The sequence below is a fragment of the Anopheles nili genome, chromosome 2 (genome assembly GCF_943737925.1).
Source record: "Anopheles nili chromosome 2, idAnoNiliSN_F5_01, whole genome shotgun sequence".
In the NCBI taxonomy this organism is placed as follows: Eukaryota; Metazoa; Arthropoda; class Insecta; order Diptera; family Culicidae; genus Anopheles; species Anopheles nili.
In genome coordinates, this window is record NC_071291.1 from 36,969,228 (window position 1) to 36,996,502 (window position 27,275).

The 27,275-nt window shown below is 47.5% G+C and overlaps 3 protein-coding genes across 3 annotated transcripts; 2 read left to right on the top strand and 1 right to left on the bottom strand.

Moving 5' to 3' along the window:
• Nucleotides 1-472: 472 nt before the first annotated feature.
• Nucleotides 473-3,114, top strand: LOC128721867 (transmembrane protein 216-like). The gene is made up of 2 exons (XM_053815667.1): nt 473-990; nt 1,231-3,114. Exons 1-2 carry the CDS (start codon nt 771-773, stop codon nt 1,422-1,424), a joined length of 414 nt encoding a protein of 137 aa, XP_053671642.1. The 5' UTR covers nt 473-770; the 3' UTR covers nt 1,425-3,114.
• On the bottom strand, nt 3,081-3,405 carry LOC128721868 (cyclin-dependent kinases regulatory subunit 1-like). The gene is made up of 2 exons (XM_053815668.1): nt 3,232-3,405; nt 3,081-3,156 (listed from the first exon to the last, which is right to left on the bottom strand). Exons 1-2 carry the CDS (start codon nt 3,403-3,405, stop codon nt 3,094-3,096), a joined length of 237 nt encoding a protein of 78 aa, XP_053671643.1. The 3' UTR covers nt 3,081-3,093.
• An 11,434-nt stretch (nt 3,406-14,839) lies between these two features.
• Nucleotides 14,840-22,031, top strand: LOC128720190 (protein tipE). Its single transcript, XM_053813843.1, has 2 exons — nt 14,840-15,615; nt 21,962-22,031. Exons 1-2 carry the CDS (start codon nt 14,840-14,842, stop codon nt 22,029-22,031), a joined length of 846 nt encoding a protein of 281 aa, XP_053669818.1.
• The last annotated feature ends 5,244 nt before the right edge of the window (nt 22,032-27,275 follow it).

The following is a 27,275-nucleotide window of genomic DNA, read 5'->3' on the forward strand; positions in this document are numbered from 1 at the left end:
TTGACTTAATTGTGTATGAAAAAAGTGGCGATTATTTGTTTGATTGAGGTCTAATGAATTTCATGTTCCTATATTTTTAGATACTTTCGCGGATTTAGAATAAATGAACAGTAGAAGCTATTTCTGGCAACCCCGGTTTTTTCCAGCACATCCTGCATTGATAATTCAAATCCGCACAATCAGTTATTTATGCCCTAGAGCAGTAGCTTAAGTATATGTAAAAAACAAAATAAAATTGATGGAAAATAATATGTTTACAAAAAAGTGTATTTTAGCATATTATGCTACCTTCACAGACAACTCATCTAACTTAATAGATAAATGAAAAAAAATCAGTGTACAGGACAGGTTCATCTTGGTGGGGCAGCCTTGCCATCCACTTACTTAATATTGTCAAACAGAGTCCTGGTTTAGAACGTATTCTCGGTGCAATGTTCTAAAAATAAACATTTTTCTTTCAAAACTGGGCTAGTGTGCTGTAGACTTTTCACGGAATAAACTTAGTTAGGAAAAAGATACTATCTTCGGCTGGCGCTGGTATTTTTGTGTTTCTTATAGCATCGTCCAGCTCGACACGTGCGTCGTAGTTAGGACGATTGTGTTTTTCGATACGGCAATGTGCAGTACACCTTTCCGATCCAGCAAAACTACTCTATGCCCGCTTGCCACCGCTGGATGATTATGTGCCCGTAGTGTCCAAAAGGGTAGCGAGCGCATATACGCAAACCGCCAGGATAGCCTAGCAACGGAGTGAAAACGAAAAAATAACAATGGGAAACCCAAGCCTCACCTACGAGATTTTGCTTTACCTCAACTCGTTTTATTTTGGAATGTTCGCTACCTGCGAACTCGGTATGCTCACGCTGAAGGCAGTCAATTTGAAATATCCCGATCATATTCTGTTGCGGGAGGCGTGTATCCTGGTGGCATTGTGTTTAGTGGAAACAATTCGAATCATCCTAGGCAGGCGGGGTAGTCTTAGCGACCACGGTAAGTGTGGTTGTGCGTGGATGTATTTTTTATGTTTCGCTGCGCTAAACTTCAACTACAAGAACGATGGGTAGTACGGGTTTGGTACATGCGTTTAAAAATAGTTTTCAATCCTAGGCCTATGTCTGTCCTAGCTGGCGATGTTAGGCGACATCTTTACCACTTATTGATGTAGCAAGAAAAAGTAACGATTACCGTCCGGAAATGTCTGATTTAACGTATCCCTTTTTATTGTTGCAGGTTGGCATGTGATCCTGTCCGTATTTCTCACCATCCCCTGTGGAATGGGCGTAGGGTATCTTCTTTTCTACCAGCTGCATCGACTACGCCTGGAGTACATCCTATGTGCCTTAATGTTATCACTACAGGCAGCAGAATTGTTATTTGCGATACTGTTCGTATTCACGCTCTGCCGACCGCCTTCCTACGATTAATTTCTACACCATCATGATAACTGCCAAAGCTCTGTAGTAGCTACCGATTCAACCGACGGACCATGGTACCGAATGCGACCCGTATATCCCCGGGTATTCGCGACCGCTCACATTCGAGCGATATCAAAAGCAATCGCCAACAGTCCAACTCGTCGGTCGCAGTCGACATCTGCTTGCATTTGCGCACCATCGAGGCTAATAACGGACAGTATCATCATCTTGCTCAAATGGCCAAACCAACAAAAAAATGCCATCGTAAGGCTGGTAGTGACTAGATGCCATGTAGTTTATCGTAGCGTATTTGAGACCCAAAGACCGAGCAGACTTTTTATGCCGTCTAAACTGATTCGTGAACCGTGTGTATTAGCGGGCAGTCGAAGAGTCTGCCGATGCTAAGGTAAAACTCATGGTGTATTGTAGGATAGATTAATGCAAATGCCCATTGCGAACGGCTGTTTTGTTCTAATCATAAATCATGCACCGCCTTCGAGTGACTTCTTAATGCACGTCCAGGGATCACTGGAAAGTTTCGCAAGCACACATCACTTTTTCGATACCAAAGAGCTTGAGTTGTAGTCTAGTCATACTAATTGTTTACTACAAATCTTCCGACCATCGACCAATGAAGGACCAGTTCAAAGTCCTTACATTTTACCTAGAGTCTCCATAATGTAATATACCTAACACTTTTTCTATCTTGCCATAGACATAAACCTTTAACGTTCTCAAATAAACCTTAAAAAAATCAAAATTTTGCTAGCAAATAGATATCAGATACAAAAGCGGGTTTCAGAAAACCTAGAAACTAGGCAATTATTGACACGGATGTATGCGGAAATTCGTAGATAATTTTGAGGCGTAAAATTTGTAATTGTTACAGCATGTCAAATATCAGGTACTGGCGGAAAGCCGGAAGAAAAATTGAAAAGCAACTATTTCAAGACATATAATTCAACCTTAAAAAATACATTATAAAATTTTGAAAACTGTTTACTTAAGCGTAGCACAACATGGCGGGAACCATATATCAATCAACCCAGAACTAGGCGATTAATAAGTCCTCAAAAGGACGATTGTGCAGAAAAAAACAAAAAAAATGCACGTTTGAAGTTCGTACGATTACGATGATGTATATTGACCGTTCAATGATGCGTGTCAAATCGTATCCTATATGGTTTCGCTACCATTTAGAAATTACGTGCAAGCATAAGATGATATTAATCAAAATCTTGTACAATACTTGTAAACACTCATGTTTGTATGATCAGGTAATGCGTTTAAAATATAACATCACGAAAAGCAATTAAATGCATTCGTTACAAAATCCTTTTTTTTATTCTTTTTATCAACGCTAGGTGTGGTATGGCAACAACAGTTGTGATAATACACGGTTGTATTGTGATGCTAAGACGATAGCTTAATTAGGCGCCGTTTTATTCTCGGCTAGAATCTTTGATACGTCCTTACACATAATTATTCGGAAACAAAGAGCACAACTTTCTCGTCCGATTGTAAACAAAAAAAAGAAATTGATAACATTTAGAGAAAAAAAGGAAAACTGTCATGAAATAACGCTCATGCAAGGTAGCCTCTTACAAGAGATGTAGTAAGAGAATTCTTATAACAACAATACCGCCTGTTGCTTATCGTACTAAGATTAATTCGAATTTTATGTTGATGGTGTTGGAAGCGGTCGTCGAAACAGCAGTACGTGTGGTTCTGGCGAATGTATCTGTATCACAATGAGAAAATACAGGAATTGCTATGGATGCTATGCAGCTATGGTTATAGTTGTTGCTTGAATTACCATGTACAGAACCCATCCTGGCGATTGTTGAACTCCTAAATTTCGCCACTCCGTCTCCGTCATCAGGTGTGTTTTCGGGACGTATCTAGCCAAGTCCGGTGGTAAAATAACGTGCCGGTATTCGTACACATCGTCGTAATATTTATCAGAATATTGTATCTGATTGTTCGGCATGATGCGTGTAGTTCGAAATTGCCTAAATATACAATACGTTTACAATGAACGTAACCAGCTTTTAAGATATGAAAATTAATCAACTATGTGGTACATATCAGGGATAATAGTATATAAAGTTAATCAGAATAAAATAATCTTAGTGTTATTAATAATTGTAAACTTACAGGTAAAAATAAAATTGTAATTTTGAAACTGAAATTTACGCCGATGCGCGTACAACTTTTGATTTATCACAATAGAGAAATGTCAATTTCAATGACTTTTGACAGTTTTGAATTTTTGACAGCAAACCATGTGCAAGAGATGTTCGCTTCTACTGCTTGAACGATACTATACCATCATTTTCGGTAATATTTAAACCAAAACGGGTAAAAACAGTATAATTTAACTTTAATGCTCGTTTGATTTTACAGCTTATTCCTATGCATATTTAATTCACTAGTTGCATCAAATAGCGGTAGACAATTCTGCAATTCAATTGACAATCCGCAATAAAAAAAACCTTCAAAGTAAAATATATTCCTCGTCTCACACGCTTTTGTCTGCTGATATTTTTAATGCTTTTATGTAGTGAATAAATACATAACTGATACAATACCGTTTCTTTTATTAAAAAAATATTTAACGGGATGTGCTGTGTAATTTCTTACATTTATTTCGACGAATGTGATGATTGTTTAGCCTATTTTCGGGAGATATTGCTAAGCGGGTTGCTACAGTTCATATGTTAAGGTGTAACATTTTTACTGAGTATTCTATAGTTTGTAGAAATGATAGAAAACTATTTTCAATAGCTAAACGCATGGACGATGCGGTCACTTACTCGTGCAGATAAACGTGTAATAAGTTAGTTAAGCATTGTTTTCATAACCTCCATCAAACATACCACAAATTATTTTAGGGAGGAAAGCAATGTATGTTGTGGGATACCAATTCTGTTCAACACCGAAACACTCTTCAACGGACAATACCTGCACTGTTTTTGCTTTGACAATTGGTTGTTTCAAGTGAAATTGTGGGGAAATGAGAAAAGCACCATAAACATCATTGTAAGTACACCTCACAATGGTGCTAACAGTGGAGGGTGTACAAAAAAAAAACCTCCCTGCAAACCTCCGTGGTAATGTGTTCGGTATTGTATGTTTCACCGTTCGTTTGCGAAATGGGTTGTCGCTCCGTTGCTTGGCCGGGGTCCGGACTAGCGAGGAAACACGTTCGAGGGCCGGCAGAAAACTTGTACACGGACCAACGACGGTGGAAATGCCACGAACAACAACAAAAAAACGAGCAAATCCATCCGCGCTGCGCCGGAAAATGCGCGTTACCATGGGTGGGATGGCTTACAGCAAATGCCAAGAAACGTGGGCTTTTGTCTCGGTCGCACAGAGAAGTCAGTGGTCTGGAAAGTGGACTCGCCACCCTAGTCGCCACGACAAAGGCCGGAGTCGAAGGAGGAGTGAAATTACTTGAAGGGCAGAACGCCACTGACAAAGCAAATACAAAACAGCCAGACCAAAACCCTTGCCAGTGCCCAACCGTCATGAATCAGTGTGCCCGCTTGGACGCGGCGCAGCGGAGGAAAAATCTCTCAATGAAACGGCGTTCGGCTCGGTCGTCTTTATCGGCCGTGCGCGTGTATTACACGGGTGGGTGGCCCGACACGAGCCCTTCTCATCGAACGGTCGCTGTACTCGTGATGCAACGGTCCGATGCAGTTGTGTGCGAGCCCGAGTCCGGTTGTACGCACATTCGAAAAGGACACTTGGCAGCAGGTTTTGTCGAGCACACCTGAGAGCATGAATGATGGACTCCCACCATCGTAGGAAGCCACGTTTCGTTGTTATCCTAGCGCACGAACACACTCTCACCGGTAGGGGAAAAAAAGCTCGCTGGCTCGATGAGGAGAACATGTAACGCAACATGATTATTGTTTTTTTTCGGATTTGATTGGTACCCCATTAACAAAACCCGATAAAAAAAAGCATTTGTTTTGCATTTCCCTATGCAGCTAGCATCTTAAAGTAATGCAAAAGAAATGAAACGACATTCATACGACACAGAATGTGTTCTGAAATACATATATATCAGAGCTTTCAAAAGCTCTGCCGCTCTCCAATGGAGCCGCCTGGTTGTTGACGTGAGCATGCAACCATATTATCGAGACTGAGCCAAGGGAGACAAATGAGACTGAGAACGAGAGAGAGAGAGAGAGAGAGAGAGAGAAGAACAGGACGCAAAGCAAGCGAACATCTTGGGCACCGCTGTAACTATGATCGTGAAGCCCATGCGATTCGCCATGGTTCGATTTATGCTGGTTCGAAAATGTTAGTGGCCCTTTTCGAGCGGACGCCTGTTGGGGCTGGAGAAAATTCTTGGTCCACCCTCAAGGCTCTCCCGCTGGCGATCAACACAAGCGCACCACACACGCGGACCCAACCGCGTTTGTGTGGGAGAACGCGAACGTGTTGGTGCGGCCACACAATGTGTTTGCGCGGGTGTGTATCTGTGGCTCAGACAGGACACTGGATGGTCCGACCAGGACGAAGCGGAAAGGAACAAATAATAGCGAGAGAGAGAGAAAAAAAAGGGTAGCCTTACGGATCGCCCGTACTGGGGAGCGGTCCGTGGCCTCGAACGAACCACCACGAGTCTCAGTCTTGCGTTGCGATTCGAAACCGATGCTCCGTCGGTACGTTCCGTGGTCCGTGTGGATAACCGTTATCCGTGTCCGTCGCCGCTGCCGCCTGTGCGTGTCCGTGTCGCTGGCCAGTGCCAGCAAGTGTACGAGCGTTTTGGGGCAGCACCGGCAGGAACCGGATCCAGGTGCGTTTTCTTTTTCTCAAGCGCTCCAGGATTGGCCATCGTACCTCGGAAATGTCCCGATTCGGTTCCGCTGGCCACCGGAGCAGGCTGCTTGTAGTCGTTCCCGGGGGGAATCGTTTTGAATGCAATTGCGCCAGCAAATCTAAATTTCCATTCCGCTCAACCATGGACTCGGATGCTTATCCTAAGATTGACCCCCGTGATAATGTCGTGGCTTTTGGCTACATCCTAAAGACTTTGGGCTAGTTTTGTCGGCCAGTGGCACTGTTTAAACGTGGGATTTGGGAATGAGTGGATGAGAAATCTTCGATCTTCCGCCGCCACCCCAAGGAGACGGTCTTAAGTGTGAGCAAGGGAAGGGATTTATCTGTATGTGCGCGCGAACGTATGCTTGTGCGCGCGTGTGTGTGTGTGTGTAGGTGTAAGAAAGGACCGATTCTAAATGAACCACATTATTAAATGTTCCCGAGCTTTCTTGCTGCTCGTTCTCGCTGTCCAGCACGGCCGAGCACGGGGCGGCCGAGGTGATTTAGTGGATGCCTATCGATTGAGCGCTCGCAAAAACCAGCTCAAAAACTCGCATCGCAATGGGTGGAAGTTACCTAATTTCTCCCGTGTTTCCGTCGGAATGCGCGAATGGCTGGCGAGTGTAATTGAATTCTGGTGCCATGTGTGCCGTCCGAGCTCGGATCGACGATCTGAATCCGCCCGAAGGACGAACGCGACCTTACGTTATCCTTCTCTCTGTGTGTATGTGTGTGTGTGTGTGTGTTTGTGTGCATCGTTGTTGATTTGCGTTTGTATGTGGGTGTGTGGGTGTGTGTTGGATGTTTAGTGGGTGTGTAGCATCAGCGTTTCTGTGATTTCTCACCTGATCAGACTGAAACCCGCCTGTGACAAGCTGTGGCCGTGAATGGGTCGCAGTTCCGCCGAACGCCCCAACGGCATCCAATTTTGGGATCCATCGTAGAAAAAAAAACTTCGTGCTCCGTTCGCGCGGTTGTGTTCCATTTTTTTAATATGCCCAATGCGAGCGCCAAACCACAATCGAACGCAACCCTTCGCCAAAGCCATTTCGCGAGCCAATTAAGAAATTCGCATGAAACAAAGAGAAGACTGGTGTGTTTCCCAGTGTGCTGTGGCCTCAGATGTGGCCCTAACGCCTAGCACATATCAGCACCGTATGTACCGTTGCGGGTATATGTGCACGCATCCATGTAATAGAACAGAGACGCGATGCGATGCGAGCAAAAGAGACGCTTCAGTGAGGGATCGGCCCACCACACACACACACACACGGCTTGGTCACGGCCGTCAGGGACGAAGCTGGGAAAATGCCAACGGTCGGTGGGAAACGGTTTTGGTTACACAATCAGTTTTTCCACCCGCAATCGCTGCTCGGGCGCGTCACACCACAGATGGTGCTCGCCCGTTGCCATGCTCACTCACTGGGCGAAAGCTCGCGAGAAAGCTGGATAAAATCCCCCAACGGAGCGAGTTGCGGGTGTAAAGAAGAGAGAGAGAGAGAGGGAGAGAGTGTGAAAGAGAGAGAGCGAACGATATCCTTCGAACGGGTGTGTGGGGGAGTGGATAGATGTGGAGGTCAATGGTGGATAAGTTAAATTTTACATTACCCGTTTGCGTATTGGGGCGGCCTCGAATCGTCGGGATGGCAGGAATGGCTGCCAGCCTGCGGAGTGCATCGTTAATCGCGAGGGATCGTTCGTTTTTGCTATGCTATGCTCTGTGCAGTGGTGGGTCAGCTGGGTGTTCGTATGGACGTATTGAGGCAACCCCCGTGCTAGAGTGACAAAAATTTGATTAATTACCCCTTGTCCGGGATGGATCAGCGATGCGGGATCGAAGGCAAAAATGAATGACGAAGGATGGCGCGTCGGCACGTCAGCAGGACTTGTGTGTCAGCCCCACAAACACCACGAAATTGGCGCTGATAAAGGGATGCCTGGGCTTGGAAAAAGGGATCGCAAATTAATAATCCCAACCGCTTATGTTACCGGGAGTTTCACGTCCCGAGAGTGGCAAACTCTTTTTTTTTAAATAAAAAAAAATGAATTTTATTAAATGTTTTGAAATCGAAACAACCGTCTTGTTTGATGTGGATGGTTTTACAACGCACCCGGGCTTCGTTAGGCTTTGAGAACATCAGCATATTTTATTTTAAAGTTATGTTTGAAGAAAAAAAAAACAATTTTACTTCCACTTTCCCCTTTGGCGAGTTAAAGGATTCCACGCCATGCCGCCCTTCTTTGTGGATCTGAATGTACGTCCTACCGTGCATTCTACCCTGCGTAGCATCCACACATTCCATCGAAACGCACATTGTTGCTTTGAGGCCCCTACTGCCAAGCCTTCGGTGGTATCTCTTCCACCAGGCTGACGATTCTTTTCGCTCCTAGCGGGCTTTGCAGCATTGTTTGATTCAGAAGTTTTTGTCTCTATGCTGCCCGTTTCTGTGAAAGCATTTCTTCCCCAAAGAGCGCTTACAGCTGTGTGTGAAATGGAAAAGGGGATGCCACCGCTACAGGCTCCATCACACTCGAGGGATATTCTCTCGCGGTGTCTGAACAGCAATCGTCGTAAATCGAAATGTTGCTTCTTGGTTTCAATCATTTTAACATTCCACCCTGTCTCAGCTCTGCTCCGGAAGCATTTAACGCTGCATAAACGATGCACACGGTCGCCTTTTTTACACGAGAAAAAAAAACAGCTTGCAGCAAACTAAAGCCACTAGCGAGCAGAAAATGAATGAAAAGAGAGCGGAAAAAATACATCCCCACAAACACTAGCAAAAAAAAAAGGGTAGCAAAATCGCACAATAGCACAAAAAATCAATACCCTCCGGGTGGGGAATGGTTAGGGAAAACTCCTTCCTCGCTCGAATCGGTACGATAACGGTGGAGAAAGTGCACGAAAAAAAAAAGAAGCAACAAAACAGTGCCCGAGAAACGTGACCGTGTAAATGGGAAGTAACGGGGCAAAACAGGCTTCCATCGTGAAGCGAAAATGCATCGGCGCATCGGATGAAAACAACAATCACCGCGCGTCCTTCGTCCTTGCAGCCTTGGTGCTAGAGGCGCATGGGTTTGACAGCTTCACTGATAGCGCCCACCCACACCCCCACCCGGAATCGCATAAAAAAAAAAGGGGTGCCACGGAAACGGGTTGCCACTTGTGCTGGTGTGTGCGCGCAGTGCGTTGGTGCGGGTGCTGAATTTATTTATTAGCTCCCGAACATGCCCAAGAGGCGTTCGCGCGAACGCGAAGGAAGCAAAAGCTCTCCCAGTCGGTGATGGGGCCGATGCTATAAGCCTGTGAGTGGGTGGAGGGTGGTGCTGCACCACCAAGTCTCTTCAGCACGATGATGGTGCGCTTTTATTCAATTGCTATGGGCAGATCCTTCCTTTGGGGGCCCTTTTTTTCTTTCCCCCCAAACGATGCTTTCCTCGTTTGCGAAAACACAATACGATGGGTTGATGGGTTGGGCTTGGAAAAAAACAAGGAGAAAAAAAACCAAACCCAAACCAGCACCCAAACTGCACTGGTAATGGTGAGGATAGGATAGGTCGAGCTATTTGATCCGTGCACGGTATTAATGCGTGAAGTGCGATGATTTGCAGGAATCAATAGTGTCTTTCTTTTTTTCTTTTTTTGCTTGAGAAACTAAAATGTACGTACCGTACGTATTTACAAAGCCACTCATCCGCATTGAGCTTTGCACATTGAGCTTTGATCGATCAAATAGTGGCTCATCAAATCCACCGGCCACGTTTGCAAATAAGCGCTCTCTCTCATCCCCAACCGTTAGGAAAATGCGATGCAGCGGGTGGATTGTTTTTCTCGCCCTTATCCTTTTTTACTCCACAACCCCTGGCTTCCGGGTGGCTTTTCGACCCTGCTGACGGTCGCTGCAATTAGGCGCCCCCATTCGATCTTTATCGTGCGCCGGTTTTCCAACATAAATAACTCCGCGTGACGTTGCAACCCAGTTCTGTCACGAATCAAATCTCCATAATCTAATCATCGCCCAGTTGGGATGTTGGGTGTTTTTGGACGTGAGCCCACCCCGTTTTTCTAATGCGCTTTTAATTGTGCCCCAGGCCGGCCGATGCATTGTGTGCGGGAGCCAAAATAACTGATCCCATTCTGTCAACCGAAACGGGATGACAGAATGCAATTGTGCTTAAATTAGTGGGACATGTGAGTTGGAATGTGATTTGCAATACCATCACCATACGGTGGACGGTTCCCGGGCATGAATTTGCACTGCATTGAACCAATGTCTATCGTTTTTTGTATTCTGTTGTGTGCATCTAATTTGGTTCGGCTCATTTTGGTCTATAGATCAGTACAGTTGAGTGAGGACGAAGCTTGACCAAAGTCTGTTTGAAAAAAAATAAAAACTTCATAGAGCCATTTGAGAGTAAGGAATACATACAATTTGCTCATTTTTTAATTATGCTTTTGACTGTTTGATTATTGATTTTGATTATATTTGAGCACATGCTGTTAATTATTTTAAGCTGCTCATCTCAACTCGTAAAATAATTACAGTTTCTATTGTGATTGAAAACCATTTACCAGCGTTTCATATTCAAATAAAGCAAAAAAACAACTACGCTCGAATGAATAATAATAAAAAGCTTTGTAATGCTAGCATTTCTCCAACAACTATCATCGCTTTTCAAATGGTGGCAACTCGCTTTTCCCTACGAGCTGTAAACGTAGCTCAAACACAGCGAAGCACGAAACATTCGTAGAACGAACGAAACTGCCAAGTTGCCACCGGTAAAGGTACGATCACCTTCCGGGCGCAACCCATAAGCGAATGAAATTCATCCCAAAAACCACGGAATGCAATAAAGCACCTGCGCCGGGTCTCGCGATGGCAGGCTGATTAAAAATGTATACCTCACTGCGGTCAGTGACAAACGGGGACCCGAACGGAAGGCACTGCCGCAGCGAAACCCTTTGCAGGTTGGGGCTGTTAGCGCGAGCATTCCCGTTGGCCAAATTGAAAAATGTCACCGTATGCGGGTGGTGGAAGATCCTTTTGCGCCAAAAAGAAAAAAACCACAAAACAAAAAGTGGCAATCCGTTATCTTCCGTTTTGCCGTGCATCGACAGTCTGTCACCGATCGCTGGCATGGCCAGTGGGCGGTGTTGCATCAAGGAAGCGGTTTTCTTCCGGCACTCCGAACGATTCGTCCGTTGTTCGACCGAAACGGAAGAGAAAAACGAGAGAGAGAGAGAGAGAGAGAGAGAGAGAGAAAGCAAAACGGAGCGAACCATAATGGCTTCCCGCCTGGCACCCGTTGCCCTACTTTCCATTGTTTCGATCGCTTAAGAAAATAAATTAGAATTGATAATACGGTCCAGCCCGCTCGTGCAATAGCTCCGGCCATTCCCTAGCCTCGGACCGGCCATTGCCGCACGAATCACGATGGATTATTCATCCTGCGCTGCTCGTCCGCTCGGGCAGCAACGATGCACGGCTTTAATGCTGCCCGTACGGATGCAGGCGAAGGAAATGCGGATGGCAATTGCATATCAGCGAAACAGAAAAAAAATGGAAGCGGAAGCAAAACAACAACAGCAACAAAAATGCTTCCGCTTCGCCTGCATTCGGCAGGATCTAGGCAGCAGCACCACGCGCGACAGGGACAGGAAGGTGGTTTTGAAAGAAGCGAAGGGTCAAGACAAGACCAAAAAAAAAAAAGAAAAAAGAGTACGCCAAAACGGAAGCTCCACCAATTCGACTCCGGAAGAAACACTATCGACGGCGGAGTGCTTATGGTTGCGAGGTGGCCTGAAAGTCGGCGAAACCGACGCTTTCATCACGGCCCCGGGCGAATGCGCGTATGTATGGGAGGGGGCGTGAACGTGTGCTTGTGTGCTGCGCATGAGAACGAGTGTGTGTGTGTGTGGGTGTGGGTGGGTGGGTGGGTCAACCGGCCAATGGAATGGTGGAAGGACGCAGCGAAGCGTCGGCCAGCTTTACGTGTTTTGGTGCTGGCGTTTTGGCGCTGTGGCTGTGGCCGATGCCAAAACAGGCAGCGGCAGAATCATAAAATCAATATAATAATCATAAAAGAAACGAGGTTATGCATCACCGAGGAATCGGTTTGACCATCACCGTGAAGCCCGTGGCCAAGCGCCGCGTGGATCGGAGCGTCTCGAGACGGAGACGCTTTGTCCTTTTTGGGGGAGATGGAAATGTTCGCAGTAAGCGAGCGGGAAAAGTGGCTCGGCAAAAAAACGCATACCAAAAGCGAGCGCAACTCGTCGGTGGATGCCGGGGAAAACAATCCCAAAACGACCCATGCAGCTAACAGGTCTGCTTGGTGAGGATGCTGGCAAATCGTACGGTCGGAAGCGTGGCGTTTCTTCCTTTGATCCAGCTGGTAAAAGCACTGCCAATCGTGCCGACGTTTGGTACACGTGCATCAGCACCAAAAAACCAGCGCCATTGAGACCTAGCTTCGATGCTAGTAGCAACAACAACAGCAAAAAAAGGCACAATACGGCACGCAAATGAGTGGGGAAATAGATGGCTCCTGGTTGGGGCATAAATCATCGAACGGAGTCGCTGCACCGCCACGGGGTGCGCCTATTAGCGTGCAATTAGCCGGACCACGAGGATGGCGCAGAAAAATCCGGCGACTGAACGCACGATGCCCCGATCCCGGGGGTTTGAATCCGCAAAGGACCCTCGCGATGGTTCGCCATTGCCGCCCCGGTGGCATTCGGTAATGAAATCAAACCTAAATTGCACGTTAATTAGCTGTCCAATGGGAACCGTTGTTTGTCAGCGTCGGGGCAGCGAGATGCTATCGAACCGTAGCCTAGGCTGAACGGACTGGCCGTCAGTCAGTTGCCGCCAACGCCGAGGACGAAGGACGAACGGGCGGATTCGTACGAAACCTCGCGCTAATAATCGTGAACGACCAGGCGTCCGCTTCGCGTGCTTCGTCCTCGACGATTGGCGCGATGGTTATACGCACACCAATACAACCACGGGGTTTTCTTCCTGTATTGAAAGGCACGCGCGCGTGTGTGTGTGTGTGTGTGGGTGTTTGCTTTCAGTGTTTTTGTACCATTTGGTCAGCGTGTTACTACGATCATGGTTTTTGTTGATACACACGAACACCATGGAGGCGCCTGGTGGAAACAGCGATATGAAACAAAAAAATCTCAGGCCGAGAATTTTGGTGGAAGCCGTGTCAAGATTAATGCATAGCGTAAAAAAGGGGAGGCATATTTTGGCTTTGATTAAGAAACGGCGTGAAGATTGAATGAAAGTTCCACTCCAACACCACTAAATTTGCGCTCTCCATTCTCTTCGTTACAGCCCAGCGACGAGTGTGCCGAAGACGACTGTGCTTGTAAGACAGAGAGAGAGAGAGAAAGAGAGAGAGAGGAAGAGAGAAATCGTGAAGCGTGCATAGAACCAAGGAAAGCTCCCTCACAGGAGCAACCTAACCGATAGCCGACGAAAGCAGCCAGACTTCCGAGTGAGACGGAAGATACAGGAATAACAAAGAAAGATCAGCAAGTGTAGACGGAAAAGCGCACCCGCACGTGAGAGCGAGAGAGAGAGAGAGAGCTAAAATAGCATGCTCCTTTTCGCCGTGTGCGTGCCTGTGTGTGTGTGTTTGGTTGCTGTGCGATGCGAATCGGTGTTTAGTGTGTGCGGGCGTTCATAAATCCTTATCTCTTCTATCGGTCGCGTTAAAGCGAGAGAAATCGCAAGGAAGCGAGAGAGAGCGAGAGAGCGAGAGAGTGCCTGTCAGTGAAAGCCAGCAGGAGCGCACCGCCTGCTACGTTCGCCGACGGAACGATCGTCCTCGGTACGGGAAAAAGTTGAGGTTAGGGTTTCGTAGCGCGTGCAAGTGGAGCTATCCTTCGGTCGCCTTAGGGCAGGATACACCGCGTTCGCGATGATGCTCGCTGGTTGAGTTTTGTGCTGTAGTTTGCAAGTGTGTGTGTGTGTGTGTGCACATTCGATCGAGGTGCGTGTGTGCCCGCGCGGGCTTTTGTGTGGGTGTGCGATCGTGGCGATTGCGTTTTTTCTGTTCGTTCGTTTGTACGCGAAATCGGCTCTCAAAGCAGCATCCCCTTCTTGAGGGGATGAAATAAAAGGGCCTTGACGTGTGATTCTGTGGCCTTCGGTGGGAAGCAAAGGTTCCTTTGGTCGTCGGTCTACACCCCGCTGGTTGCAAGCCTCGCAGCCCCCACCGCACCCATCACACCATACCTTCACTACGAGCCCCGGGCCAGGACCACCAACGGCGACCAACGGGTTCGTCCTTGAGGGGGATGTTGTGGATCGTAGGCATACTACTTCCACTGGCAGCAGCAGCAGCAGCGGGTGTACTAGCGGACGAAGCAGCACCCTCCTCGCCGTCGTCCTTGAGCACCCCGGAGCCGTCGCCGTCGCCGTCGTCGTCGCCGTCGCCGTCAACGCCACCGTCACCGGACGCTAACGCTCCCGGAGCCTGGTGCATCGTTAGCCAGCCGCGCGCGTATCCCCGACCCGCCGTACCGGCCGATCCAGCCGCCGCCCGTTCCCGTGCATGCCGGTGCGACCATGAGGAGCGATAGTTCGGAACTGCTGCTCGAGCAACAGGCCGAAGAGCTACGCAAGAAGAAGCTGCTCGAGCTAGCGGCGGCGAAGAAGGCCAAAAATGGTCCACCCCCGAAGCGGTCCTTGCGCGAAAACGCATCCTTCTACACGACGTCCGGGCTCGCGTTTCTCTCGGTGACGGCCGGTGCCTCGCTGCTGTTCCTGGTGCCGCTGTACGTCGATCCCGCCATCTCGACGCTGGTCGGCGACTTTGTCGAGCGGCCGACGATGTGCGTGACGACGCGCCGCGAGGACATGACCGGCCTGTTCAACTGCTCCTGGAGCTCGTGCCGCGAGGGCTGCACCTCGGACGTGTTCAAGTGCACGCACATCTACGTGACGTTCATAGACGATCTGAACTTTACCTTCCCGTTCAACGCGACACCGGCCGAGCTGTTCAACCTGACCGACGTCGAGCGCTCGGACGAGGCGATCCTGCTGGTCAACATCAAGGGCTGCGGGTACCCGCCCACGGTCAAGTGCAAGAACTTCACCGACCTGTACGGCTTCGAGGGGGCCGTCTTTCCCTGCTACTACTCGAAGCAGAACAAGACGGTCGTGATGACCGCGTACAACCGCGAGGACCAGGTCAACACGATCATCCACTTCTTCGTGGTGCCGTTCGTCGTGACCGTGGTGTCGTCGGTTTTTCTCTGCATTATGCACTGTGATTGCCGGTGTAAGAAGGAGCGCCGGCGGCATCGTCACCGGCATCGCCGGCCTAGGATAGAGAATCTCAGGTGCGTTTGCTGGAAGGGTGTGGGGGGGGGGGTTGGGTTTCCATTTTTTATTTTTTTCAAATTTAATTACCTGACGTGCCGCGAAGCCAGCGAAATGCGATTTCAGTGCGTTCTGGCTGATGGCACACGGTGCTTCGAATATCACTCAAAATGCTCCCAACGCCTGCGAAAGCACACCTGGTTTGAATAATAATTATTACGCCTTGCAACTAAGCCCGTCAGCGGTCGGATTGATCGTGAAGAACTAGAGCGACAAACTAAAAATAACGTGTACGTGTATTTTAGTTGAATTCAATTTTATTTAAATTTAAAAAAAAAACAATACTGTCATATCAGTCACGAATGGTGTTTTCGTCCTTGGTACATTAGCGTCGCATCGATTAGCGCGCTTTAGCGAACAAAAACGAAAAACACATGCATTTCAGCTCGTAAACCTGTATAACTGAGCTAAAAATTTACGAACCCATTAGAAACGTTCTTTTTTTTCGATCGCTCCTTTCCGTATCGCTGCCATTTCTGCCCCAAAACTGCAGAAGCTGCTTCGATGGCAATCGATGTACTTACGTTTGTTTCGTAACGGCTGCACTTTTTGTGATTTTGGTGCTCCCGCAAAACCGACTCCCACCGTTCCCCAGGTTAGCCCACGCTTTTAAAATGTCACGTAGCGAAAATTAAACAGGAAATAGTTTGGCTTCCTGTCACCGTGTGCCACCACGGCACGATGCCGTCAGGGTTCTTTTGTTCTTTTTTTTGCGGCCCTTTTTTGTTATGTTTCCCCGCCTACTTGGCAAAAGAGTACTGTACTATTTTCGACCGGTTTTGCTCCTTTTGTGGTCCACCGTTGGATGCCATCGCGTTCGTCAGCACCGGGGTTTCATTTGATACGGAACTGCCCGGTTTTGCAATTTATTGCAGTTCGTTACGTTTCGTGCAGAAGCGCGCTTGGGGAAGGATGCTGAAATAAACAGCTAATTTTATCGGCTTTATCCGGCGATGGGGGAGGATTCGGTGTTTAATTTGGGTTATCTGTAATGAACAGCCCGAGAGCAGTGGGTGCTGTAAAAATACATTTTTTTCAACAAATTTAGCACACCTCCCTTATGGGGGACATGTTTATTTTTGTACTACATCGAAATGTGGTGCGGTTTTTTGGTTATTCGAATGTAGTGTTCATGGCGCCATCATGCTACGGCTACCCCGTAAATGGCAGCATCCCCAGTAATCCCCAATACATTTCAATTCAAATGCTTAATCCCTTGCTCACCTCGGTTCACCAATGCAGCCTAAAAGTAATAATCCGATCAGACAATGGATCTATAATCATAAAACTAACGAGAGGTAACAGCAATTATCGGAAATTCATTTGTCTAGCTGGTCGGTTTTGACATTTAAAATAGATTTTCAAAATGGTTGAGCTCCCCCTCCAGCGGTTGAACATGGCATAATCCTTGATTACGTGGCTATCACTAGCAAACGCACGAAGCTTACTATCCATAAGGATTAGTTCAAACGGCTTTCGGGTTTTTTTTTTTATAAAACCACCCCATATCCATGCGGTTTACCGCACCGTTCCAGCTAACCTACCAGCCCTAGGGAGGCTTTCTTTCTTCGCTTACCACGGCCGTGCGTAATAAGCCATGCCCATCACCGGAGGCGCAAAATGTTAATGCCGTTGCCGTAACACCGCCAAAGGTTTTTCGGTCAACCTTTAACCTTTAAGAACGTTTTTCTGGTTTCAGTTGACTTGGCCCGATTATGAGATTGAAATCGGGGGCCGTTTATTAACTTTCGGCCGGGTTTGAACTAGCGAGCACGAACGTCAACACTGGCACAGAAATGAGCACACACACACCACATGAGCACGCGTGTTACACCAAAGGACTAACTCCCTCTTGCGTGTTGGTGAGTAGGCGCGTTGCGAAACGGGTCCTTTTCGGTGGCAATAAATTGCTACCCGCTTATGGAACCCTCGTGTGTGTGTGTGTGTGTGTGTGTGTGGGAGTTAATTATTTTAAAACAAGTTTCTCAAGGGCTTTCGCAGGTTCGCGAGCTTACGCCGGAACACTTTCCCCAGGCCGGAACACATCCGGCGGGTTTCCAAGTGCATCCTACGTTGGTTTCGTAAATTGGGTCGACCGAAACCACCCGTTCGACGGCAAACCGCCGGCTCGGCCGTTTGCTCACCTCGCGCGGCACGGGTAAACGTCATTTTTTTTTTGATGACAAAAACCCGTCAGCGAGCAAGATGCTTCAGGCTGCGAAACAAAGTTGCTTTCCCGCTTGACGGGCGGATACCGCAGGGTTAAGTTACCGTCCACGATGCAACCGGGCGGGTTGAGAGCATTCACTCGGTTGCGTCACCTGTGCACTTGACCCAGCGCTAAGCACACTCCAGCTGGCCATCGTGAGCTTTCCGGGTTAGCAAAAACGCTCGATTGACAGCACCCGCATACCGACCGGGTGGAAGCCACCGAAAATCGAACCGGCTCGAAAGCTTGCTCGATGGGTCGCGCGGGCGTTTTCCAGCCACTTCCGTGTTGGGTCGGGTTATGATTTTATTTCCCGCTGCTCCGCCGGGGGTTTGGGTTGTTTTTTTTTTTCTCTCGCTTCTTTTGCTTTCGCCGTGCGCTTTCCCAAACGCCCCCGGTGCTTTTGCGCTTTGCGGCTCGCGTGGCGTGGTTGTCGAAAAGTGGATGACAATCGCGTGACACTCCGCCATAACCGCTCGAAAATGAACAGCCGTCCACGAGCCATGCTCGTGGATTATTTGTTATTTCATTACGGTTAATATGGTGGTTGGTGGTGACTCTCCCATCCCCACCCACCCACTTGCCGTGGCCCCGTTTCGGTGACAAACTCTGCCATGTCCTTTTGGCTGTTCGCGTCCCTGAATCCATCTCGGGCGGCCTTCATGTTCGCTTCCGTTCGATTGCACACGACGCTGCTGGGCGGCACTTCGACGGGTTTGGCAGACCTGAATATGTTGTCGTTTAGCTGTGGCCACCCGGGTTCTCCCGCCTTCCGGTACGTTCATAACGTTGGCCCTCCCTTGAAGTGGCCACTTCCGCAAAACCCGGCACCGCACTGCCAAGTTCATTTGCCGCGTGGTAGTCAGCGTGGTTTTAGCTTTTGGTTTTTTCCCGGGCTCAAGAGTGTGTGGGGGTTTTTTTTTTGCTTGCTCTCGTGCTACCCTCCACTATGTCACCCCGGCGAACTCCCGGTCAAAGGGAGAGGTAATTCGTGGGATTGAATAATGGAACACACTACTCGGTACACTACTCATCGCAGTACGGACAGCGATGGCACGGAGTCACGATGTGAAGGGAGACTTCATCCGATTCGATTTTTCCAAAGGATGGCTGTCGGTGGCTGGTCGGCGTGTCCAAACATAATTTTAGCCAGTCGTGCGGGCTGGCGGGTGTAAATTAACAACCGCCTGAAATGGATTCTTGGCTGTGCAGCCACATATCATTAGCCGAGCACATGGTGCTGTTTTTGTATGTTTTGGCATGTGTTCGAATTATTCGCAGTAGGCGTTCTTTTGTCACATTAGCCAGTGTTTTTCACTTGAGCCAAAGTATCGCTTTGAGGTTATTAAAAAATATTTGACAAGTGAAAAAGTAACAATTTTGTTATAAAATTACGCCCAGATTGTTTCAACAGCAGATAATTTTCAAATTTTATTTTAAAGCTAAATTTTTGTTCAAAGTATGAATCTTTTTCAATGAGCAAACGGCAATATACAGCGTAACTAATTGTGTGTTGTGTAAATATTAAAAAAAAATTTAAACGTTGACCAACGTAGTTAAAATGTGTGAAAAAATCACACAATCAACACAAATGTAATCCCACTGTTACGGTTTCTAACATTGTTTAACTTTTAAACGGTTAATTACTATTCAAAAATCCATTACAAAGTAATTCACTGCCATTTTTGTTTGAATACGCAACATTCCCGAATCGAGACTTCACAACGAGTTGCGAAAAAATCATGTTCATTTCAAGCTGCCCGTAGCGTGTCCATCAGCCAATCCTTTGGTGAATCCCGAAGGGTGGCATTTCATTCCCTCTCACAATCCACATCCCACCTATCGGCAAATAGGGGAAGAATTTAAATTCCCGCCAAATGTGCGACCTCCGGGACGTGCCGATGGGCACCATCTCAGCAATGGCCATTAAACCGCTCCGAACCCGATTATGGAGCGCGTGTTGTCCACGTACGCAATGAAAACGTAGCGCCAGCAACACTTTCGGTGAAGTAATGTTCCTAAAATGATGTTTCCCCTCCCCCATCAATAGGGTGGTTGGGTGCGAAACAATTCGGTTGGCCGTCTCGTGCCAACTCGCAAGCGGCCATGGTTGCTGGCACGAATGGTTGAGGTTTCGTGTTTATTTTCTTGCAATCGCTCTTGGGGGCTTTTTGGGGCGGAAAAGCAGTGGTGGGACGTGCCGATAACACGAAAGGAAAATTGTGAAATATTGGCCATCATCATCAGTTTGGCAGCAACACGACAAAATGTGCACAGTTCGTAGTCGAAGGATGTGGCTGCTTGGGCTGCTTCAATTGAGAAGGAGTCCTGAGACGAACGGAATTTTCTTCCTCAGCTCACCACCCGAGAGCTCATTAGATATTCACCACCAGTAGGATGATGCTTTGGCTCCGCACAAAAAAAAAACGGGCAACAATGGGTTCTTCAGCGGCTACGCTGCACCTAGCCACTCGTGATCATGTCCGTAAACGTTCTCGAAAGCTGACGGAAGTGCACGGTGTGAGAGAAAAATAAACAAACGGGCTAGAAGAATCGGCAGGCAGTTTTGGGGGCAAATGTTGGGTCAGTTTTTGGGGCCAGAAGCGAGTAGGCACGCAAAAGAAGAAAACAAAAAGTAAAAATAGGCAAGCTTTTCGCGAACACACCGAGCCTTGCCCCTTGTCGTACGCGAGAATTAATCTCACCGGCTTACACCGGAATGTGCCCGCTAACGACATTTCACGGCGGGTAGGAGATCGGTTTGATAAATTCGATCATTTTTTATCGCATTTTCGCGCAACCATTATGGTGCGCGGTGGTGTGGGCGAACCCGCCTAATCCGTTCATAAATAATGGTTTGCATTATCAAACATTATCTGTTTCCGAGCAGCACGGAGATGATCGAAATTTTGCGCCAAACAGGTTAACAACATTCGGATGCGGGGATAATCGAAAGGACATTACGCCACACACACACACACAGACACACCCTTGCACACGGTCTAGTGTATGCACGCACTCAAATAAAAAAGAAGACTCGTGTGCAACACATTGCAAACCAATCGGTGGGTGTACAAGAGGTCAAGAATCAAATGAAAACATCAAAGAACCTGACCGAAGGGCGCAAAACGCATGACAAAAACAAAAAAGGACAGCCACTCACCCTGCCAAAAATGTTGGGTGACATAATAAAAAGCGATTGAGTGAAAGTAGGCGACGCACCTAATAGAAACGCACACTTGGATGCTGCCGACGTCGTCAATGAAGAGGACCGTCGAAAACGCTCTGGGAAAATCGATTTTTTCCGACACGTTTCGTTTCCATGTTTTTCTCTTTTACTTTTTTTTTACGCACCCAAAAGGGATGAAGATGCCAGAGCATCCCTTCGCTCGCATCCCTTCAAGAGCGCAGGAAGTAATGTAGCAGGATGCGAGCAAGTAAACGCAACAGCAGCAAAAAAAAAAAAGCGCTCATCGATGAATCATCGTTCAATGAGACGATGTCCCCCGCCTTGGTTGGATGTTCGTGTTCGCTTTCGAAAGAAAAATTACGCAGCACACGGACGGTGCCGTGTTTCGTGTGCCGGGGGAAAATTTGCATTTCCACCGTCCGGACAAACCCGGTGACGGGTGGGTGGAATAAATAGACAAATTCCGCTCCGGATGCCCTGCCCGCGCGCAGATAAAGAAAAGAAAAAAGAATGCGGCGATGAATTTCTTTATTAAAAACATATTTTCATTGGCACGCCCCAATCAACGAACGGCTTCATTCACGGCCGTGCGATGCTTTATGGCACACCGCACGGCATCTTCGGATTATGCTTGTTAGCGAGGAAAGGACAAAAAGAAAAAAAAATGGCCCCCTGCGTACGCCACGCGAAAGCAGAAGAAGTGAAACCCGTAAAACACGTGCCCCCAAACCCTCTTCTAATGGATCGTTGCATGCGATGGGGCCATTCACGGGTAGCACTCACATCGAATCCTTCGCCAGGACATTCCCGTCACCCGAGTTTTATTTCCTTTTGCTTTGCCCGGTTGAAGACGCTCACCGCTAACGTGCCACCGTTTTTTTTTCTTCCTTTTTTTCCTCCATTGCAGTGATTCGTCAATATCGACCCGGGTGGACATGCTGACACCGGCGATCGAGGTGTACAAGCCACCACTCTGACACAAGGACGACACCGTCGAGAGCAACCTCGGCAACCCGTCGACCAGTAGCGACCTATGACGAGGCATCCCTGCGTGTCCGCCGCCACACCGTTCCCTCCGACAGCGCTCCCGGCGGCCCGCACCCTGTCTGGCCGTCCTTGCCATCCTTGCCGGAACCGTCGTCCTGCCGTCCGCGTCGGTATCGACGCTCGCGTCGCCATCACAGGGCCTGCTGCTGCTGCTGCTGTTGCTGACCGTTGCCGGGTTTACTTCCGGTGCGTCGCTAGACCATCGCAGGTCCTGCGTATACGAGCGTGACGCCATCGGTGTGTCGTCGCCATGTTGGCCGGCAGGGTCCTGCTCATAGCGGTGGTTTGGTTGGGGCCACGGTCTAGAGGTAGGTGCCACCTGTTGCTGCCGATCGGTCCCCGGGTTGCTGTAGATCGTGGGATGCGTTGAAATGCGCTGCGTCAGCGAAGGCCCTGAGGTCGTATAGGTGCACGTCGGCAGGGACGTCCATCGCTGGACGATGGAAGGTCGACACCGAGATTGAAAAAGAAAGGGTAAAAGTAAAACCAAAAGCAAAAAAAACACACACAAAGTAATCGAAAACGATCGGACAGCACACAGCCTTATGTCAGCTCAGCGGTCAAGTCGGACGAGTGTCCTGGTGGGAAAAAAATAGGAGTTGATGGCACGCCGAGCCGCCGAGCCGAAACCGGAGCCGAGAGCGCAACAACGATAATAAATATGAGCAATTCGCAGCGACCCGTTCCCCGTGGTTCGTGGGAGCTTTTTCTTTGCGCTTTCTTCGGTTTTCCTTCGCCAAAGCGATCCTGTGAACTGCGCGGCATGTGGAAGGATGCTGCAGAGCGTTTGGAGTATGTTTTTTTTTGTTACTTCGTTTGTTTGTTCGTACCTTCTTAAGGGTGTACCCATTGATTCCTTCACCGTTGACCGATCACGAACACCGCCTGGGGCACGGGCACTGCCAGCGACCCGTGGATGGAAGTAGAAAAAAAAGGATCGCCTTTTTTGCTAGCGGTTTCGGCGAACGGGGCACGGGTTCGATGTTGGCGCGAGAGTGAAAAGGTTCCAGATTCCGGATATGTTTCTTTTTTTCTTCTTCTTCTTGTTATTGTTGGTGCTGTTGGTGCCTAAGCCGCTCACCCATCGCCTGAAACACAACGCTGTAACGGCGAAACGATGGATAGTTTGTTTGTTTGACCCACTTCAGTGTGAGCGGCAGAGGATTGTTCCGGTTTTGTGTTTTTTTTTTCCTTGCGTTCGCTCCACGCTCCAACCACCGGACCATCGTCCGGATCCGGATAATTTGCAGCCGTCCCGTTAGCTTTTGGGGTGCCCCGTGACGTGCGCCATATTGCGAAACGCAGAGCGGTGGGTTGCTGCCGGGGATTTAGATAGGCTGATAAGTGTTCACGAACGGTGGACTCTCGGGTGGACCGTATGGCCGGTGGATGCGTTATCGGGCGAAATGGGCGCAAAAAAAGAATACGCCACGCAATAAATGGAAAAGCGGACCCACCCGCGGTGCGAAGGTGACGTTACGTTCCGTCCCATTCGCTCGAGGGGTGTCTCTTTGGAGAGGTGAGTTTAAAATGGTGATCGCTCGGCGTGCTGGTCAAGTGGTCAGCTACCGTACCAGGCTGAAAGACCCAACTCGAGCCATTTGCGGGTCGTTTCATAAAACTCAAACGCATCTCGAACCGGCGGGTCACGACCGTCTTATGTGTACGTAACGATGGTAATGAGCGACCTGCGGGATGGTCGAGTGGCTGGTTTTTGGGCCACAGCCAGCGCTCTTAAGGGTGTCAAATTATTGAACAGCGAACGAGCCAAGATAACCAAAACCCCCTCCGTGGTGAAGGCACCTCGTTTTGGGATCGAGAAGACAATGAGAAGTTGAAGAAGCAGCACCAGCGAGTAGAACATTAACAGCAAATAAGTTATACACAACCAACGCGGAATGGGACGGTGTTAGGCGTTTAAGAGCAGTGTAGCGTTTAGAGGGAGAAAAGAAAAACATAACCAAGTAGCTAAGTAATAGTTATAATAGCAAACAAACAAAGATGGAAAAAACAAGTAACAAGTAACAAGTATCGTAAGTAGGTATGAGTGTAAGCGCGTACAAGAATGCATTGTTGAACGTAATGAATAGATTTTTAACGGAGATGATCCTCGAACCAACCGGAGCCGTAGCAGGTGTACGTGGCTATTTGAATATAGGCTCACCAGATTTGGAATCTGGTGGTAGTAGAAAAGCGCGTAGAAATGGTAGCATGGTAAAGCGCAGTCACGCAGCAAAAACGCAGCTAGACCAACTAGAATCCACGTAGTGGGGTTGAGCAAGTGAGGCTTGATATTTTGTTTTACTCTGGAAAATAATTCGCACACCGCTTTATTTCGTAATGGTTCGTTTTATTTTCTTTTTCTTTCGGCATCACCGCATTTTGCAAAGAAAACAGCCTAGTTTGTCTACGTATATGACGTGATTTTCTCCTCGTTGATTCTTCAACGTGATAGTTACAATTTCTAACGATCGTTTTGTTATACATTCATTTGCAACCCTTAAAATGTAACGCATAACACTCTAATAATTTCTATGATTATTTTTTATTTCTTCATGAGAAAGGGATGCATTTTAACATGATTAAGGGCGTTGTTAACCAGTGGCATATTTACAAATTGATTTGATTCGTCTTTTATTGAAAAAATAAACTATTATTTGTGTCACTGTTTTGTAATTACGGCATCTTCATATCCATGCATATATTTATTCATGTGACCGATAAGGCCCACAGCATGCGATACCCTTGATTTATTCACTCTAAATTACGTTTCCATATAAAACCATATGCCGGACTAATCTCACTCTATCCGGAAGTGATTAGGACCAATTTGTCAGCCCTCTTTCAAAGCCCAATACAACAATGCGCTTCCTTTCGGTCATTGCCCCAAGTCGATGTCAATTTTTCTCTAGTTCGGTTGGCTAATTGTCTCCCGACGCCCCAGCGCTAAAGGCGCAATAATGCGCCATTGTTTCTCTGATAAACATCTTTTTAACCGCTCGTGGTGGCGATCGATGGTACGCGATGATTTTCCTATGAGATATCCATCGACACAAACGAGCGCGCCTCCGAAAGTGAATCATAAATAATGGGCGCTTTTGTCATAACCGGTGCCGGAACACGGACATGGGTTTTGTTGTCGGGGTAGCTCCTACTGCTACACTGCCAGCCAGTGAGTTTCTTCACCTTCACGAGGGGATTAAATTTACGCCCTAAAAAAGGAGCAATTTGTTTACCACAAGGTGCATTGTTGGGTGTATTTTTATTTTAATTTTCTCCACCAAGAACAGTCTATTCAATTTCGATCGTCCAACTCGACAGCTTCCTTCTTTTGTTGCCCCTTATTGTTGGGTTAGGTTAGGATTAGATGCAGCCCAGCTTTTACGTAGGTATGCAAAGATATGTTTCCGTGATATGCCGCCACCAATCGGTAGGAAATTGTGATACACTTCATTATTCGCATTACTTCATGTATTTGGATCATAGATCAGTTCAAGTGAAAGATAGTTTCAAACCGTTTCAAACTCGTTCGTATGTTCTCACTCAGTACGCCGTAGATGTGTATTAATTTTCCAACAACTAAAAACAGTAGCTTGCTGAAGAAAAAAAACCCTAACCGACACATTGCTCGCGTGAGGATTTGATTGGGTTGGCTTGCAAAATTTAAAACACTTTCTTCCGAACCATAAATGGAAACGCAAGTTATGTGGTGCGTGCGTGCGCGCGTGTCGGCACTCCCGATCGCTCGCTACTAAGCGAACGTATTTCCCCCAGGAGAGATTACCGCAGATCCATCCGTTTTGCGGGGTTGCCAACAAACAGGAAAACCCCGGTGTCGTTTCAAAATCAGTTTCAAAATAATACTTCAACGGGTGCCGTGGGACAAGCGGGTGCACGCTTCACGCAATCCGAGACGTGTGAGGACAGTGCTATTATTTTGGATTGCCCTCCCGAGAGCTTGCCTCATGCATCAATTTTATTCTCGTACTCGTCGACTCATATCCACGCCCGGTCAAGCGGAGGTACGCTGCTGCTGTTTCCAATGCTTCCCGGTAAGCTAGGCTTGATGTTTAAATGCGCTCGTTAGCCGACGTTGCGTTGTGTTTTTTAATACGTTCGTAATTGATTCGTTCAGTGAGTGTGAGTTTCAGCGTGTGCGAATGCGGTTTGCAAAGAAATAAACAAAAAAAGCTCACTTCGTTACCGAAACATCTAGGAAACCGTACCACGGTTAGATGGAAACAAAATAATTTGTGCATGACAATATACAAGGTTAAAGCAGAGAGCTGTACGTCCAGGTGTATAGAGGTAAAACCAGAGCGAAGCGAATGCATTACTACAAAAGAATAATAAACAAAAATGAAAAAAAATGCAGCAATGAACGCTGCATGCGAAAGCGACGTGGAAAAGGTTAAAAATGTCAGAAATGGGCCCAAAACAAAAAAAAACAGCGAGCTCCATCAGGGGTATGCGGTTTTTTGACGCACGAAAAACCACATTCAGTAAAGAATTTCCTGCGTGCGGGGGCGCAATCGTCAGTGGAGGAGGCTTTCTCATCCGTGAAATCAATCACGGCAATCGTGTAATTCACATGACTCGTCTATGACCATCGATCGCATTCCAGGAGGTACAATCATCAATTCAACGCGAGCGTGTGGTTTAATGGAGACGCCTGGTGGTTCGTAGCTTAATGGAGACGCCTGGTGGTTTGTAGGCAATATCGATTTGGTTCGTTTCGTTTCCTTTGCCAGACAAATCAAAACAGGCTCTGATATTTTATTTTACCATTGTGTTGGTTTTTCAGTACCTTTTGTTATGAACTCAGGTGGTATCGTGGAATGTTTCTGTTATTTGTTTCTGTTATTTGCGCATTACCGATTGATTGTACGTTGAGCTGAAGCTATATCGCATTCGTGCGACAGTCCACTTATAAAACAAAAAATCTACACCTTGCTCCTGATCGATGTAAACATAAGAAACTCGAGCCAACGTTTTGCGGACATTCGGTCAATAACATGTTTTCGCGCAACGAACGAAATTGTTTTCCATTAGATACGGCCACCGTCACCGTGTTGTTTCGTGTCGGCCAGTTTCAGTACACATATTGCGCGACAACACCAACGAGTCCTCACGGTGTGCCACGTACGCGACGGTGAACAAATACGCCAGAGTTT